We start from the raw sequence: 19,266 nt of genomic DNA, 5'->3' as shown, positions 1-19,266 counted from the left end.
ATGGACATGTTTCTTAGTGCCCTGGTTTTAGCTGTCCTAGATCTGTCTTATTTGTCTCTCTCCAGGACACTCACAAAATACATACACACCTTGAATAACAGTGCTTTATCTCAATTGCTGTACCCCTCTGGTCCAATTTGCCCCACAAAGTTTTCACAAATCTGGAGTCAATTTTCAAAAAGTCAAATCCATACTCATACTCAATGTTCTAGCTTTATAGTTGAATTGAAAGTCTAGATTATATTACAGGTCATTGGTATCCTTTAGAATGGTGCAGTATGTAGTTTCCTGTCAAATTTACTGTCAAATATCTAACTGCAAAAATATAAAATCTAAATACTTGATGTGTTTCATTAAAACACAACCGCTTCGTTTGTTGCCACTTTCTAATCCAACAGATAACCATTCAATAATTAAAAATAAAAGAAACTAAGGTAAACACATGCTATTCTATATTTTTCTACCATCATTGAAATTAGCCAAATTACCAATTATTACTCTCTTTCTTATCAAATCAGTATGATGAGTATGATGCTTCGCTAAGTGCTTTAAAGACTACAAATCAAAACCCTCATGAGCTTTTAAAGCATTGCAATAAAGACTGTCTTGTCTTTGTTGCTGAAGACGGAATGCAAAATGTTAAAAACCCACTAGTTTCTCTGCTTAGTTTTATGCTGGTGTTGAAGGAAAGTGAATAATAACTTTTATGTCAAACATACCATATAAAATAAATTCATGAAGGAATCATGCAGGGAAGAAAATCCCTTGCCACATCGCGGTTAGAATGTAATGACGTCTCTTTATCACTTTATCACATCTTACCGCAGAGTTGATTTTAGTTCAATTTCCAAACAAAAGCTGTGAATGCACTGCTCACTGTGCTCATATTGTCAGGTTTTGATCTTATGATGCAAGCTCTTTTGGCGCTCCTTGTGGATAAGGTACTGTATCTCAAGGAATCACATTCAGCCAGTACAGGATAGACAATGTGATTGTAATGCATCTGGAGCCACTTTTGCAGCGACACTGGTCCTGCTTTCTGTTGCACAGTAAACACTGTGGCAACTGCTCACGGCAATGTTAGTGTTGGCTGATTTCCAGCAGGATGAGAGCTTATGTAGGTGTGCCATGAATACAATGGTTGTTTAACACTATCCTACCTGGCATGCATTTCCAAGCCTGGAGGGGATTCCTATTTCAGAGACTCTTTGAACATATTGTGTTTGTCCAATTGGAAGGAGGAAGTCAAAATTACATCAGCGTTCAACAAAATAACCCATGATGGAGCCATAAACAGTTGCAAGTGCCAGCCTTTTGATAAAGAAGGTGAGGGGCAGTATTGAATTCAAGAGATAACCTATAGCCAACCAAGTCCCCAATCAAGGAAAAACTGAAGATAGGTGTTAGGGATGAGCCGGATACTCGTTTGCAACAACTATCTATTGGGTATAATACATTTTTGCTGAGTACGAGCATGAAACGACAACCGCTCGTCATTATCTGTCATCGTGATAATGGAAAAACCTGTGTATTCACTCCTCATGGTGTGTGATTGACAGGTCACACAATGACCACCCTCCTGAGACAGACTCAGGAGGATGGTCTGTATTGTGTCTGTGTGTCAGGGCTGTACAGGGAGAACTTGTGTGAATACCTTTTTCAAACCTGTCATTCACATTTTGCTCCTGAAATAGTCAACTAGTCAAACGAGTCAAATTTCCATGCATCTGTGTACAAATGTACGAGTCCCCTACAACTTTTCTTTGTTCACGAGGGCAACTCTCGCTTTGACGTACATGAAAAAAAGATTTTTGGGTTGTTTGTATGCATCATAACTTTCAAATTTCACAAATTTCACAAATTTCCTTTGTGGCGCACATTTAAACAGGAAACAAAGTGTTTCTTTTGTTGTTCATTTACTGTATAAGCTTCACAAGAGGCTTGCGGCTGCAGCATACCTCCTCAACACGGATTGTGTGCACCGCTATGGAAGTCAAAACAAAAAGCATAAAATAACGAAGAAAACAATTAAAGTTGTAGAAGAGTTGATTCTAAAAACGAGTTAGTCTTACAGATCACTTACGCACATACACAGTACACATATAGCTGAATCATAGTAACTAACTATAAATTTAGCAACTTCTAATCAATCCATATCAATTTCAGACTTAAACGGAACAAATTATTCTCATTTTTTTTGGCCCTTTGTATTGAGTTGTGGACTCCTATAGGGCAGCTACACACCATAACCAGCACAGAAAGCTTTCTAGATCTTCCAGAATCAGCACTATTGCAGCTGTATTTCTTTGGATTTTGTGCTTCCTGTCAAAAAAGTTTTTTTTGTTGTTTTTTTTTTTTATGTATTTTACCCACGGCCTGCTTCCAGGCACGGCCACTCCGCTGTGGTTGGTCACACTACCAACATTAAAATGGCTTTTAATGTTGAATAATCCCATCTTATTCAGTGCTTAGTTATTCTCATTTTAACTCTATGGTACATGTAGATTCGTTCTGTATTCTATTGCTTTATTGTACATTGTATTCATTTCAGTTGCTTGCATTGATAATTACAAAGTGCCTTTGAGTTTTTAGAAAAGTAAAGAAAAACTAAAATGTATAATTATTTCACAGGTGAGAATAACAGGACACGGTTTTGTTGTACAGTGGACGTACAGTGCTAGTAGTGCATCTTGTTGAAAGAGTCCCTTCGGTAGCTAGTGTTGGATTTATGAACTTATGATCAAGTAGCAGGAAATAATGATAGCACATTTATCTGTGGTTGCAAAATATTGTTCAAAGAGAAAGTGTATTTCTGAAATACATTTAAAAAACAACTTTTATGGATTACTTGATTGGGATAAGGATAAAAATAGTAATCCCATTTTGGCCATGATATGTTTGCAATGCTGCAGCATCCATCAAGATTGTTCCATATTGATTTTTTCATTTTGCAGTAATTTGTAGACTCAGCTCGTCAACTAATCCCCAACAGACCTCAGAAGGGAAATTGGGAAATCAGGTGTAGTGAAAGCCAAGCCTGCCAAGTTGTATGTGTGGCGGTATGATACTCTTCATACATCCACACAGCAGCACATGCTGATCCCCAGAGTACCTGATCCTGCTTTCACCATCCCTTTTTGTTCACAGCACTCTAAAAAAAAAACTGGCACCACTCACCATGACCTGGTTTCTCTCCACCCGAGTACACCGCATTACAAAGATCCATCATCGGTCCATTCTGTTTCATTCATGAGTATTACATAAGCATACACAACATGGGGGGTATCTGTCATGACATGACTGCACTACTATTCATGAATGGTTCTGTTCAAAAGTCATTGTCGTCCTAGCCAAAGACTGATTTCCTCTTCTGGGACTAATAAAGGCATATCTCATCTTAGACATGTCTCAACCAGCAGCACCATTAACATGCATGGGGGGGAATGGGGTGTGTGTGTGGGGGGGGGGGGGGGGGGTGGTTTGGTGGCAGCCAAAAAAGGCAGGAAGTATTTTTAACTAAACAGTGTAGAAATGAGTCTTAAGTCAGGACTTGAACATTTCTACTGAGGTAGCAGCTCTAATTTTAACAGGTAGACCATTCCACAACGTTGGGGCCCGAATGGAAAAGGCTCTTGAGTCCACATACTTCTTTCTGGCTCTCGGTATTGTCAAAAGGCGTGTTGTGAGCGTACGTTTCTAGACGGAGCATAGGGTACAATTAGGTCAACCAGATAGGAAGGTGCCAACCCATGTAATATTTTGTAAACAAGAAGCAGAACCTTCACATCTTAAATGAACTGGGAACCAGTGCAGGTTGGCTAGTACTGGAGAAATATGGTCAAACGTATGCGTCCTTGTAAGCTGTAACATTTTGTACTAACTGCAGTAACTGCAGGCTTTTGAGACTTGCCATGGGAAGACCAGAAAGCAGTACATTACCGTAGTCAAGGCGAGACAAATGCATGGACTAGGGTCTCTGCATCAGAAGTGGATAGAACAGGCTGTATCTTCTCCATGTTGCCAAGATGAAGAAATGCTGTTTTAGTAACACTCTTAATGTGCTTATCAAAGGATAGAGTCGAGTCCAATATCACACCCAGAGTCACTTTGGGTAATGATGCTTTTATCAAAGCTCAGAGTGGTGTCCTTAAACAGGTGACTCTGTTTAGCAGAACCAATGATCAACAGCTCATTGTTGATCCATAGTCCATAGATAGGAGAAGATCATTTGTTGCTTTTGCAAGGGTTGGTTCAGTGGAGTGGTTCATCCTGAAACCAGACTGAAGAGGTTCAAAATGATCACTCAAAGCCATGTGATCATTGAGCTGTTGTGCTACAATTCATTCAAGGGTCTTGGAAAGAAATGGGAGGTTAGACACCGGCCTATAGTTAGAAATACTCCCAGGGTCAAAGCTTGGTTTTTTCAGTAGGATGAAAGTGATATATTCATAATTTTTAAGATTGAGGGGGCTGGAATTGGGAATAATTCTTTAACAAGTTTCCCAGGAAGCGGGTCAAGCAGACATGTTGTGTGTTTTGCTGCACTAAAAGTTTTGTAAGTCCGTCAAGAGATACTTCCTCAAAGTTGCAAAAGCTAGTGGGACAAAGGATGGAAGTAGTCCCAACAGTGGTCATGGCGGCCAACACGTTTAACCGGTCTGGAGGTCATTCCTGATGGGCTCCATTTTATTTGCAAAAAATCTCAAGAACTCGTCGGCTGAGAAAGGGGAACTACTACGAGAGGTCGTCTTCTGAGTTAGCAATGCAACTGTGTCGATTCAGTATTTAGGGTTATTTTTATGGAGGTCAATTAGTCTAGAAAAATAATAGCTTTTTCCCGCAACAGGAGCCTGTTTGTATTTGGTCAGACTATCTCCCCATTCCTGTCGGAAGACCTCAAGTTTAGTTGCACGCCGTTTGTGCTCCAATCTCTGACATAATTGTTTCAGCCTTCAAGTTTCATCTGTAGACCAAGGAGTAAGTCTTTTGGCATGAGACTTAAATCTCAAAGGTGCAACAGTGTCAAGAGCTTAACATAGCACCTTGTTGAAACCATTTGTAATGTTGTCTATAGGGCCCGTATATGAAGGGAAGGAGGAAACCGCTGCAGGCAGTAGCTCAGCAAGTGCGGTGGCAGTTGAAGAACTAATATTACGACTGACAGGGCACTGATACCGGTCCGAACGGTGGCATTGGGTCAAGATTTAAAATGTTATAAAATAATAGTCAGACACGGTGCTTGTATAAGGAAGGACAGTTATGTTGGAGGTCGTAATGACCATAATTAAGACCAGATCCAGGGTATTTCCACTGATGTGGGTTGGCTCATGAATTAGTTGAACAAAGCCAAAAGTATCAATTATTGATACAATACCAGGGCCAAAACTGTTCAACTTGTACATCAATGACATTTGCAAAGTCAGGAAAGACTTCAAGCTGGTGTTATTTGTGGATGATACCACTGCCTTTTGTTCTGGAGAGAACACAGAAGAAATCATTAGAAAGGTCAGAGATGAAATGGTCATATTAAAACCATGATTTAATAATAATAGATGATCCTTGAATCTAAGAGACTAAAATCATGCTGTTGGTTGCAGTAGAGAGGACACGTACCAGAAAATACAAATAGACGGTGCAGACATTGAAATGATGAGGGAAAATACATTTCTGGGGATCATAACAGATGAACATATGGGCTGGAAACCTCATATTACTATATATATATATATAGTAATATTTATCTATATATATTTTTTTATATATATATAGTAATATATTACATATATACAACATGAAGTGGCCAGAAAGCAAAATTTGTTTTCAATCAGACCATTCAAGAAACAATACAAACACTTGATGTTTGCTACAGACAAGTTTCTTCAACCAGTAATGATGTGCTATATATATCACTATATTGACGGTTACTATGATACTGCAAAGAAATCCATCAGGTTTCCTGGAGACATCCTCGATCACGCCATTGGCACCAGCTCGGTCCTGACCAGACGAAGGGACCTTGCCAGTGTTCTTCTTCCCCCCACCTACCACAGCGCTGACTGCGACAATGACCATTCCCTTCTCGTCAGTAATTGTTTCTGAACATTACATTGTTCTGCGGAAGATACACCACAACAAGAAGAATGGCCGGCCAACACATGTAATGTCAGCAACCCTTGGAGGACGCGAAGCTTCTTGAACTGTTTTGACACCCTTGTAAGGGAGACGCCTGAAGACGACACCAGACTCCATATGGTCCCACCTGTGGGACTCAATCTACAATGCGGCCATCTCCGCCTATGGGAAGAAGGAATACAAGAACGCTGACTGTGGTTGAGGCAAAGAGGAAGGCCCTCCTGGCCTACAAGAACGCTCCATGCCCCATCACACTCGCCTCACTTTGGGGCTGCAAGGAAAACATACCAGCAGACAGCCCGTCACCGTGCCAACACCTACTGGTTAGACCTCTGCCGTAAAATACAGCTTGCCGCGGAATCAGGAAATGCACGAGGGATGTATGAGGGCATCAAAAAGGCAACAGGTCCAATGCCCAGTAAGTCTGCCCCCCTCAAGACCAAGACGTGATCACCGACCAGGACAAGCACTAGATCGCTCGGTCGAGCACTATCTGGAGCTGTACGCCGCGCAGAATGTTGTCACTGAAACTGCTCTTTCCAACATCTCCGATCTGCCCGTTATGGAGGAGCTTGACACATTACCCACTGAGGAGGAGCTCAGCAAAGCCATCAACAGTCTCTCCAGTGGAAAGGCCCCAGTGAGTGACAGCATTCCAGCAGAAGTCCTGAAGAGTGGGAAACCTGTACTACTGGAGCCCCTGCATACACTTCTTTGTAAATGCTGGGAGGAAGGACACATTCCGCAGGATATGCGTGAAACAAACATTATCACCCTGTACAAAAACAAGGGTGACAGAAGTGACTGTAACAACTACCGAGGTATCTCTCTCCTGAGCACTGTGGGGAAGGTCTCCGCACGTGTCACCCTTGCCCGCCTGCAGACCCTCGCCTGACGCGTCTACCCTGTGTCCCAGTGTGGCTTCCGTGCTGGCCGGTCAACCATAGACATGGTATTCTCCCTGCGTCAGCTCTAAGAGAAGTGCCAGGAACAGCAGATGTCTCTCTATGTCGCTTTCATCGATCTAACAAAGGCATTAGATTTTCAGTAGGAGCGGACTTTCTCAGCTCCTCAAGAAGATTGGCTGCCCCCCACACCTGCTCGCTGTCATCTCCTCTTTCCACGACAACATGCACAGCACAGTGTGCTTCAACAGTGCCACGTGTGGGGCTTTTCCTGTCCGCAGTGGTGTGTCCTTGCACCAACGTTCTTCTGCATTTTCTTCTCCTTGCTCCTTCAATATGACTTTAAAGACTGCAGCGAAGGGGTGTACATTCCCACCAGAGCCGATGGCAAGCTTTTCACCATTGCCTGCCTTCGTGCAAAGACCAAAGTGAGAGAGGTGCTCATCTGCAAGATGCTCTTCGCATACGGTCAGTAGTTTCTCCGCTGCCTGCAAGGAGTTTGGGCTCACCATCAGCCTGAAGAAGACAAACGTCATGGCTCAGGGCACAGATCATCCTCCAACCATCGCCATTGTTGGGCATGTGCTGGAGACTCTGGGAACCTTCACCTACCTTGGGTCCTCTATCACAAGCTCGCACACACTGGAAACAGAAGAAGGAAACAGCAGAATCGCCAAGGCTGCAGCAGTCATGTCAAAACTGCGCCACATAGTCTGGAATAACTCCAGTCTCCCGGAAAAGACTAAGATGCATGTCTACCAAGCTTGTGCGCTTAGCACCCTCCTCTATGCAAGGCATGAGAAGAGACTCCACAGCTTCCACCTAAGACGCCTACGATGCAGTATCCACATCCGTTGGCAGGACAAAATCCCAGACGCGGCGATACTACAGCGAGCTGGCATGAAGAGCATGGTGGCCATCTTGAGGGAGAGACGTTTGAGCTGGCTCGGCCACGTGCGCAGGATGGATGCAGGTCGAATACTACAGTGTACTTCAGTGTGTGTCAAAAAAAATGACAATAAAAATAAACAAATAATATCAGAAAAACAGGAAGTGAACAAATGTAAATTCAGATTGTAAAAGTACCAGATGGAGGGGTAGAATACAATAATATTTGCTTCTTCCTACCCCCTTTGGACATGTGGAACTGTGAATTGACAATGTGATGCACTCAATTGTAACCTGATGAATGTTCAAATCAAATTAAACAATTACCATTATAAGACGTATCAATAAATCTTTGGGAGCCAGCGGTCGGGTTGAAAAATGGCTTTGGTAGTGAAACAGTTGAGCATATCCCAAAGAATTCCCAAATACATTTTATCCCCAAAATACATCCAGTACCTCTATGGGTCAGGCACAGCCACATTCCTGAAGGGTTTATGAATGACAGACAGATGGGTGGATAATTCATTCAAGCAAAAATGGACAAGATGGTTTTGTGAATGTCGGGTGGACACGAGGAATGATTTGTGGGAGTTGAATAGACAGATACAGTAAATGTTTAGCCATTTTTACACATTTTGAGCTGAATGGATAAATTATTGATAAAAGCTGACTGGACCAGAGGGATGTTTGCATGAATGGCAGATGATCAGGGAGAAGAATTGACAGACAAATGAAGGAATGAGATGGTTCGAAGTGGAAGCATCTTGGTAAAAGACAATCTGTGATATTATTATGAACATTGCTTGATGTGTAATTTAGACCCAACTATTGTCAGCTTGTGTAGCAGAATGAAATGTGCCTCATTAAACTGGTGGGGTGACATTCACTCTCTGCTGATAAGAGCACCATTCCTCTGCTCATCTTTTTCAGGACGCAGATTCACTTCACAGTGGCTATTGACTTCACAGCATCGAACGGTGAGTGTTGCATTTATTGAATGCCTGGGCTGCTTTGTTTTCTGGTCACCGTGGTATTTTTTGTAGTTTCTTAATGGATTTACCTATTTGTTTTCTTTCAAACAATATTATTGCACTGTAATAAAAGGCATGCACTGAGACGGTGATTAAAAAAAGGCTTGGCATACGTACCTACCCATGCCTTGCAATTTCTCCACACAGTCAGGAGGGAAGACCAGGGTTCGATTCTCCTCTTGGGAATCTCTGTGTGGAGTTTGCATGTTCTCCCTGTGTGCGGGTGGGTTTTCGCCGGGTACTCCAGTTTCCTCCCCCATTCCAAAAACACGCATGCTGGGTTAATAGGTATGAATGTGGTTGGGAATGGTTGTTTGTCTATATGTGCCCTGTGATTGGACACCAGTCCAGGGTGTATCCCCGAAGACAGCTGGGATAGGCTCCAATGGAGCCAATGGATCCATCCAATGGATGGATTGATATTGTACATTATATACCACTCTGAGCAGAAAGAGCATCTGAGCTACATAGTCAGTTAATAAATTGAATATTTACATCACAATTATGTCCCCTATAATAAGTATGAACTTTTATTCACATCATCTTATTTAGTGATGGTTTCTTTAATCGCATCTATCAGTTGATGGCCACTTTGAGGGCTCATATCAATGATTTTGACTTCTCTTAACAGGAAATCCATCCCAGTCCACTTCCCTCCATTACATGAACCCGTACCAGATGAATGCCTATGCCATGGCCCTGAAGGCGGTGGGGGAGATCATCCAGGACTATGACAGTGATAAGATGTTCCCTGCTTTGGGATTTGGTGCTAAGCTGCCCCCTGATGGGAGGGTTTCTCACGGGTTCCCTTTGGTGAGGCATCAGTGGTGTTCATTTGGTTCTTGCTCTCTATTATACTTTAACATTGTTTCTTACATTTTCATACCCTCATCAACATGTTTGCATGGATGGGCACACATCCTTCTACTTTCCTCCCATGATATAAAGTCAACTCCATTTATCTTTTATAGTGTAACTTAATTTAGCTTAGGCTGACTGATTCTTAAATCAATTTGGCTTCTCTCAGCCAGCTAATGTGTTCTGGCTCTTGATTATTAGTATTGTACAAGCTAATGAGAAACTGTCTACAGGGTAACATTTGCATCAGTCCACGTTTACATTAATATCCAAATTCAAATTGAGATTCATCACACCATATTATAATTCATTCATTCATTCATTTTCTACCTCTTATCCTCACAAGGGTTGCGGGGGGTGCTGGAGCCTATCCCAGCTGTCTTGGGGCGAGAGGCAGGGTACACCCTGGACTGGCCGCCAGCCAATCACAGGGCACGTATAGACAAACAACCATTCACACTCACATTCATACCTATGGACAATTTGGAGTCGCCAATTAACCTAGCATGTTTTTGGAATGTGGGAGGAAACCGGAGTACCCGGAGAAAACCCACGCATGCACGGGGAGAACATGCAAATTCCACACAGAGATGGCCAAGGGTGGATTTGAACCCAAGTCTCTTAGCTGGTCTACGCGCTAACCACATGACCGCCGTGCAGCCCCATATAATAATATAATACATTATTTATGTGTGATTACAGACTGTATTTGTATTTTCACCAAAACTGACACAAAGGTTTTGTATAGGCTTGAAAAAAATGTTTGTATGTACATATGTACAGTGGTATGATCATTTTCGGGATTTTCCTTTATAAATCAATAGAATCCAGACCCTCATTAAAAGCTATAAGAAGCATTTATTTCTGCAAAAGGAGGATCTACTAAATATTGATGTCATTTTTCTGTTTTGGTGCCCAATTGTATACACCTGGCTACTTTATCTTAAATAATTATTGCACACTTTCTGTATATCCGTAAAGTTAATTTCCCTTCTCATCTATCCCTGTGTTGGTCTGCTATTTGATATATATTACCTGGAATGGATGATCCCAACAACCAATCATTTATACAGCAAAATGATCAGGGGTACCCAAACGTTTTCATACCACTGTTTATGAATTTACTCCGTTCACTGCACCATAACCACAAATACGTATGTATTCTTCTTCTCCTATCAGATGTATAATGGTAATTATGCATTGGAAAAGAAAAAATAGAATATAAACTTATAACATTAAAATTGCAATTGTGCCTTTAAAAAGGGACAAAAATCTGCTAATTAATGGTCGTAGTAATAAATAGTAATACACCATGTGCGTTAAACCTCTGAGTATATATATACAATATACTGGATCTTAATTGTGGACATGTTGTTTTGTTTGGACTCCATGGCAGTTGCATCGTCCTTGTTCACATTTCATCATAAGATTAATAGATCACACAGTGACTTAGTGGTTAGCATGTTGGCTACACAGTCAGGAGATCTAGTTGGCCATCTCTGTGTGGAGTTTGCATGTTCCTTCCGCGTGGGTTTTCTCCGGGTACTCTAGTTTCCTCCCCCATTCCAAAAACATGACTCCAAATTGTCCATAAGTATGAATGTGAGTGTGAAAGGTTGTTGTTGTTTGTCTATATGCGCCCTGCTATTGGCTGGCCACCAGTCCAGGGTGTACCCCGCCTCTCGCCCAAAATGAGCTGGGATAGGCTCCGGCATACCTCCAAGACCCCAGTGAGGATAAGCGGCATAGAAAATTGATAGATGGAAAAACAACTAGTGCCTGTCCAGCGCCTCTCTGTCTAAGTCAGGCGGTATAGGCTCCAGCCTACCCCTGCAATCCTAGTGACGATACGCGGCATAGTAAATGGATGGATGTTTTTGGTAGATCAGGGTGAACTGTGAGAATTAGCGACATTCGGGTCTATCTCTTGAATGTGAGTGTAAATGGCTATTTGTTATATGTGCCCTGTGATTGGCTGGCCAACAGTCCAGGGTGGACCCTGCCTCTCTCCCAAAGACAGCTGGGATAGGCTCCACCATGTCTGCAAGGATATGCGGCATAGAGAATGAATGGATGGATAGGTCTATCTCTCCAAAATCTCCAATGAGGGGCACACAACATTTGCCATACCATACACTCTATATCCTCAAAACCAATATAAAGTGTCACGCCCTTTCTGCATGACGATTTGTTTATGTTCCCTTTTTGGGCCTCAGTTTCCGTTTGGATGCTCTTATTTTGTGTATACTTCCTGCCTATCCCTGTTCTGTTTTCCTTTGATTGGCATTCATCTCTCATACCTGTTTTTTATTTCAGTGGTGTCTATTTACTTCAGGTGTGTACTCTCTCGTTGATCGTTTTTGCGTATGTGCTTGGTGCATGCCAGTTGTTTTGCTGAATTGCATAAAGCATTACAATACCTTTTACCTGCATTTGTGTCCTGCTTCTTGCATTGTGGGGTTGCAATGTAACGCCGACAAGCCTGAATGTGACAGAATGCTCCAACCAAACGAAGATGACCTTGCAGATATGGACTTCTGGATCCTGCAGATTTTCAAGGGGCAAGAGGACTGTGCAAAATTTACGCCAGAAGAGTTGGAGGACATGGTTTGGGGGTCGGACGGCACACTTATCCCCATAGTGTGGGTGTATCCCGGACCTGCCACTGACACCAACTCGACTGCGACGCCGACCCACGTCTCAGCCGGCTCCAGCGAGGACTTTGCTGCGTCACAAGGTGAAGTCTCCTCCTTCCTTGTTTCCTCGCCAAGCCAAGGTGCAACCCCACGAGCCACCACTAGGGCTCCCGCTTTCTTCTTCTGAATTCTCATTGCCTTGATGCAACATGAAGAGGAGAGCAGCTGACCTTCCGCTCACCTGCCTAAGAGCTCCAAACTCCCGCTGCCCTCGTCCCTTCTGGCATTGCCTCTTGTGCTACGCGGAGAGAAGTCAGTGCACTTCCCACACCTGCACTTTGGCACCCAATGCTTCAGACATGCTGTCACAGCCCTCCAACGCCCCTGGCGTTGCTTGATGCTCCAGACCCCCCCAGAGTCCACACCATGCAGCTTCAAGCTTTTGTCCTCCCCTGCTCCTGTGCTGCACTACTTGATGCTCCAGAACCCCCACTGAAGCCCAAACCATGCAGCCTTAAGCTTCAGTCCCCCCCAACTTCCTTGCCCCGTCGCTTGATGCTCCAGACCCCCCCCAGAGCCAACACCGCCCTAAACTTCTGTCCCCACCAGCGTCGGCATGGACCTCGCCTCCTCGGCAGTCAGACTTTCCGGGTGCCCGTCTCCACACCACGTTTGAGGTCAAATGCAGCTTCTGTTGGGGACATAGAGCAGGGGGAACTCTTGCCACTCCACCAAAGCCCCCCTCCTCCCTTGCCTGATTCCTGTTCCAGCGGTGAACAGCATCTGGGATCTGCCTTCGGAAGAAGGATGTAGTACATGCTGCCTGTGGAAAGGGGGCACATTGCTATCTTCTGGGCATCTGAAGAAGCGCAGCCTGCTCCTCCTCCTGTAAACCAGGAGGTGATGGTCCGTCTCCCTCCTGCTGGCCCAGGTTCACAGCCCAGCTCTCCCATCTGCAAGCCAGGGGGCCAAGACGCCTCCTGCTTCACGTCCTTTGCGTCAGACGCTCCCAGTCATTTGGGCCGTCCCAAAAAGGAGTCCTGCTTCCTTCACCATTCTGGTCGGTCCTGCCACCTTTGGCGGCCCAGCCATTCCCTCCGTTGCCCAGAGGGGCCCCGCTGATCCCACCGGGCTTGTCGCCCCAGCCGGTTCCCGCCAGCAACCCACTTCCGGTCTTTGGACTTTCTAGGACGTCTGGGATCCGTCCTTGGGGGGTATTCACTTCCTGCATTGCCCTGTTCTGTTTTCCTTTGCATTTTTCTCTCGCATCTGTTTCTGTTTCAGTGTGTTTTCAGGTGTGTGCTCCTTTCTTTGTTGGATCATTGCCAATGTGTTTGGTGCATGCCAGTTGTTTTGTCATATTGCATACATTTGCATAATTTTTTTTTACCTGCATTTGGGTCCTGCTATCCTGGGGCCACAACATCAACAAGCCAACAAGCGTGACAAAAAGGGCTCCTTCTTATTTCTGACAGAAGTGACATTCCAGAACCTGAAGACTAAATCACCACTGATGCTATTGTTGTCATGTGGTTCTGTTTGAAGTTCACTGTTTTCTTTTGTTTTTACCAGAATGGTAACATTGAGAGCCCCTACTGCAACGGCATGGAGGGGATTCTGGACGCTTACCATCGAAGCCTTAAGACAGTTCAGCTGTATGGACCCACCAACTTTGCTCCTGTTGTTAATCATGTGGCAAGGTAATTGCTAGGGATGAGCGAGTACACCACTCTCTGTATTTGTATATTGTGAAAATAATGAGATTTAAAAGGTCCAACCAAATGGGCTGGTTTGAAAGCATTCTGCCATGTAATGTCTTTCCGTAACTGTGTTCACCATAGCAACTGGTCATTTAAATGTTATAAACTGTCAAGTATTTAAAAGTTTAAAAATCTGAAAAGTTGTTGCTGCATTACAGAGCACTAACATTTACAGTACAATGTCATCAGCCTCACAAAGCATATTTTAAAAAGTACAGTATTCACACAGAGCAAGTACAGTTTGTATATTATGTGTATGTACAGTACCGGTCAAATGTTTTGGAATACCCCAATTCTTCCAGTTATTTCCTGAAATTCAAGTAATTCAATTGTAAATAGTTTGAAATTGTACAAAGGTAAGTGGTGATGTGCCAGAGGTTAAAACAAAGGTAAGGTTACCCAAAACAGAAAAATAACAGGCCTGTGCCAGGGACCACAAATGTGTCAACAATTTAAACCTGTTCTGAAGAAATGGAGGTTGATCAAGCCTTGACAGTAGGCGCAACTAAATCCTACAAGTGTCCCATGTTCTGGAGTGCTAGCTATCCCTCTGTCTGCATAACAGTGTTTGGAACACACTGTGGTACTACACCCTTGTGAACATCAGTTGATAAGCATTGTACTAGAGTAAGTAATTTGTTGCTACACAAGTGGCACGAAAAAAGGTCACAAAAGGAAGAGAGACGAACCATCTTAACACACTCCTCCAGAGAAATTGGAGTGTTCTTGAACTTTGTGTACAACTTCTAAAAGAAATTATTGTGTACAAATTATGTACACAAGAAGCCTGTTTCCTTCAAATATAGTATTGGTCACTAATCTGTCTACATCTGTGTCAGACGGCATTCATAAAGAAGATGCTGACGAGACAGCATGAGCATATTGCGCAAGTGTGTCTTAGGTTGGCTACAACAAAAGGTCAATGAAAGGGGTGGTGGGAGATGTCCAGTCAGTATCTGGTGTGACCACCATTTGCCTTGACATTTGCAGGTAGAGCACATACTCAACAATAACTTCACCACACTTCAGTAGTCCATGGACTCCAGAAGGTATTACTTTCAATAACATGAATCTCTGTTACCTCTCTCTGGACCAAAGTTGGCTGACCTAGAGTGTTATAACTTAGTATAGTCGGTTGCCGTCTCACTCTTTGAGGTTGCTGTCTCACAGGGTCAGTCTCACCATTGCCGGGCTTTTCCAGGTCACGTTCAGAATCTTGAATCTGTTCTGGCACACCCTCGTCACTCTGTAGTGGCAAATCCTCCTCTTGTGTGACAAGGACTTGGTTGAGGTTGGAAGGGCACTGCTGATGGGTTGAGTGCAGTCTTCCAGGAACAGGTCTGAGATACCACTCATCCGATGTGTTGCTGTTCTCTAGCTGCGGCTACTGTCTATGTGGAGGTCGGGTCTTCCGCTTTGTGACAGATTCTTTTGGGGGCTGGCGGTCTGTGTTGGCAGGTTTTCCTGGGGCAGGAAGTCGCAGGGCAACAGGAGGTTCCTGTGCAACACCACCATTGAAGAGCTTGTGAGCGACGTTTTTAGTTGCTTTGTTCTTCGTTGCATAAGCTTGTGCAAACCTCATGAAGTTGCCCATGACTACCCATGACTACTAGTATGTACTCATAGCCTTGATTACACTTTTCCAGGTGGAGGAAGTCTATGGACACGAGCTGGAACGGGTAAGTGAACTAAATCGAGGTGCACAGATCTGCTTACTCGGTTTCTTCTTAATGCACTCACATACTTCTGTAACAAAGTGTTCGACTTCTTTTGCCATCTGTGACCAGTAGAACCTGTCTCAAATCAGGTCCAGAGTTCTTTCCACTCCCAAGTGTCCCATGTCTTGATGGAGCTCCTTGAAAACCAGGGAACGGTAGGCTTTGGGGACAAATAACTGCTCTTGACAGGTGGTGTGGCGGCACAGGACACCATCTACATCGATGTGAAGCTTCATCCATTGCTTAAGCAGTGCAGCTACAGCGGGATGCTCTGCTTTCACCTCCATCCATCTTCTACTCTATGACTTGTACCAGAGCACAAGACTTCATCTGTTTCCTGGCCTCTGTGGATCTGTTCTGGTTTAAAAGTCGGGTTGGAGTCAACATCTTTGATCAACGTTAAGGCACTGACCGTAATAATTCCGTCTTGGCAAGAACGATGGAAACCGAGTCACAGCTGGGAACCGTTCTTTTCTAGCTGTGACTGGGGCAGTTTTCTCACAAGGTGGCGGACTAAGCAGGCTATCGAGTGGGCAATTTCACTGCTGTGTTATTGTGCAATACGAGAGAAGTTGGTGATGAAAGGCCTATAATAAGAGAGGAAGCCAAGCATCTGACGTACCTCACCGGTGATTGTCGGTGTCTTCTCCTTTAAGGCCAACACTGGCGACAACTCCGCTGGATCCATCGTGTAACCGTTGTCGGTTACCAGCTTGCCTCGGAAATTGACACAGTGCTTGAACAACTCACACTTCTTTGGGGTCAGCTTGACAGCATATTCTTTGTAAAGCTGGAGGACGGGCCGGATGTGGTCCAAGTGCTCTTCGAAGTTATTACTGTGCACCAGGTTGTTGTCCAGGTACGGGAGGCAGATGGTGTCCCTGAGGCCTGCTAAACAGTGTTCCATGCTCCTCTGGAACTCAGCGGGTGCAAAGGGGATACGGACTAAGGATTGACCGATACATCGGCCGGCCGATATATCGTGCCGATATTTAATTTTTTTTTCCTTGTATCGGTATTGGCCGATACGCGCGTGGGTTCGCCTATGTATTTTTCCACTGCATGATTTACAGTCAGGCATCCACCGTGGCAGCTTTGTGTTGCCCCAGAGGCAGAGGACCCCGCAACACACGTAGTCGCGGTACCCCGCCCCCACTGTTGAATCACATCAAGGACGCGTTTTCACAAGTAATACGGTTAGCTTGATTTTAACACTTTACTCAGCCCATCACATTTCACTGGGTGATCGCTAGGCATAACAGTCACGGTGTGACAACAAGAAAGCCCAAAAACATCACATACCAACGCAACAGACAAATAAAAGTACTCTCACTAGTTGAGCAGAACAAGAATGAACAACTATGCAACTTTAAATGCGTGTCGTGTTATGTGTGTGCGCTCCCTCCAAGCATGCACGCACACACACACACACAGAAGGAATTGGAGCAGCCGTGTCTGCTTATGAGAGGTCTTTATCGTGCACAACACGAACTTTAATGAGAGAAATGTTTTATATATCGTACTAAACTGTGTCAGTGTGATGTGTTTGTGTGTGGAGGCGCGGGGGGGGGGGTCACGCTGCGGAGGAGCAGTCATCACATCGATGTTAGATAAATTTTAACTACGACAGAAATGTTCTGCACATGATTGAATATTTATTCCTTTTAAAGTTGATAATGCCGTTTAAATGTGTGTTTAAGAAAGCTGAATCCTACTGTGTTCAGAGTTTACATTTCAATACATACTATTTGTTTAAACATGAGGCCTGTAACATTTGTTATCATGATCATTTTTTCATGTAAATTGAGGGATCAAAAGCAGTATCGGCCACAAATATCGGCCCAAGCAAAATCGGCCATCGGCTAAGGATGATGGGAAAAAATCGGCATCGGCCCCAAAAGAAACATATCGGTCGATCCCTAATACGGACCAATTGATAAAGCCCCCGGAGTGTGATGAAGGCAGTCAAGGGGTGGCTTTCTTCATCCAAGATACCCTGGTGGTACGCCTTGCCCTGATCTACCACTGAAAACGAAGAGCTCCAACCCAGCTCATCCAACATCCTTGATATCGGGTGTTGGTCTGGAACTGATTTATAGTTAAGCTCTCTATAGTCACAACAAAAGTGAAGAGTGCCGTCCTTCTTGCAGACACACACTGCCAGGGATGAATTGGGGGACTGTGAGGGTGTAATCCAGCCTTTGTTAATCAAGTCCTGCAGATATTCTTTTACTTCTTGGTGAAGAGGCTTTGGGACGGACATGTAAGTTTTCTGCTCAGAACGTGTCATGGATGTTTGCATTTTTCGTTTACTATGCTGGACTGTAGGGACTCAGTAGTACCTCTCTGTTTCCCCTTGGCGGCCTCTGTGCTTGGCATCCACGGGAATAGTGATTCTCTTGTCCACATTTGAAACAGTGGCTGCAGGTGTCTCCTGTCCCCTCTTCTTTGCATTTTTTTACAGCCTTTTTCTCTCTGTCTTGGTACCATGGGTTGGCGGGGCTGGTTACCATCACAGCCATAAACATTTGCTTCATTTCTTTGCAAAGTTCTTCTATCATCTGCTGTGGGGGGTCTCTGAACAGCTCTCTGGGCTGCCTGGCATTCTGTTTGGAGCTCTTGCATCTTGGGAATCTTGACTGCAGTGGACCTTTTTCGTTTCTCCAATCTTTCATTTTCTAGCTTTGAAGCTTCAGTGACGGTCTCAATGAGGTCTTCGTCTGGTATGAATAAGTCACTTAGGAGAGGGACCTGCCTTCAACACCATCCTCCCAACTCTGCTCCAGGAGAAGCTCTCCCAGCTGAGCGTGCCTGACTCCACCTGCAGGTGGATTACAGACTTCCTGTCTGACAGGAAACAGTGTGTGAAGCTGGGGAAACAACAAACAACAACAAACAAGCTGGGGATACAAAAACCATCAGCAGGGCTGCTTTCTTTCTCCTCTGCTCTTCTCCCTGTACACAAACAGCTGCACCTCCAGTCACCAGTCTGTCAAGCTCCTGAAGTTTGTGGACGACACCACCCTCATCGGTCTCATCTCTGACGGCGGTGAGTCCGTCTACAGGTAGGAGGTTGACCATCTGGCGACTTGGTGCAACCTGAACAACCTGGAGCTCAACGCTCTAAAAACAGTGGAGATGGTTGTGGACAACAGGAAGAACTGACCCTCTCCTGTCCCCATCACCCTCTCTGACTCTACGATTGACATTGTGGAGTCCTTCCGCTTACTGGGTACCATAATCTCCCAGGACCTCAAGTGGGAGCCGAACATCAGCTCCCTCATCAAGAAAGCACAGCAGAGGATGTACTTCCTACGGCAGCTGAAGAAATTCAGCCT

The 19,266-nt window shown here is 44.3% G+C and overlaps 1 protein-coding gene across 7 annotated transcripts in view; it reads left to right on the top strand.

The window, feature by feature from the left end:
* Positions 1–19,266, top strand: part of LOC131137599 (copine-5-like) — a 155,575-nt gene that overhangs the window by 100,386 nt on the left and 35,923 nt on the right. For all 7 annotated transcript variants that reach the window (XR_009131945.1, XR_009131944.1, XM_058085728.1 and 4 more), the window contains 3 exons: positions 8,856–8,902; positions 9,588–9,769; positions 14,023–14,150. Coding sequence is in view for 5 of the 7 variants with exons in the window: in XM_058085728.1 (XP_057941711.1) it covers positions 8,856–8,902; positions 9,588–9,769; positions 14,023–14,150 (357 nt within the window). In the remaining 2 variants the exon portion in view is untranslated. The remainder of the gene's footprint in view (positions 1–8,855; positions 8,903–9,587; positions 9,770–14,022; positions 14,151–19,266) is intronic.

The sequence above is a fragment of the Doryrhamphus excisus genome, chromosome 10 (genome assembly GCF_030265055.1).
Source record: "Doryrhamphus excisus isolate RoL2022-K1 chromosome 10, RoL_Dexc_1.0, whole genome shotgun sequence".
In the NCBI taxonomy this organism is placed as follows: domain Eukaryota; kingdom Metazoa; phylum Chordata; class Actinopteri; order Syngnathiformes; family Syngnathidae; genus Doryrhamphus; species Doryrhamphus excisus.
Note: the sequence above shows the minus strand (reverse complement) of the source record. Positions and strands in the feature narration are given on the sequence as shown.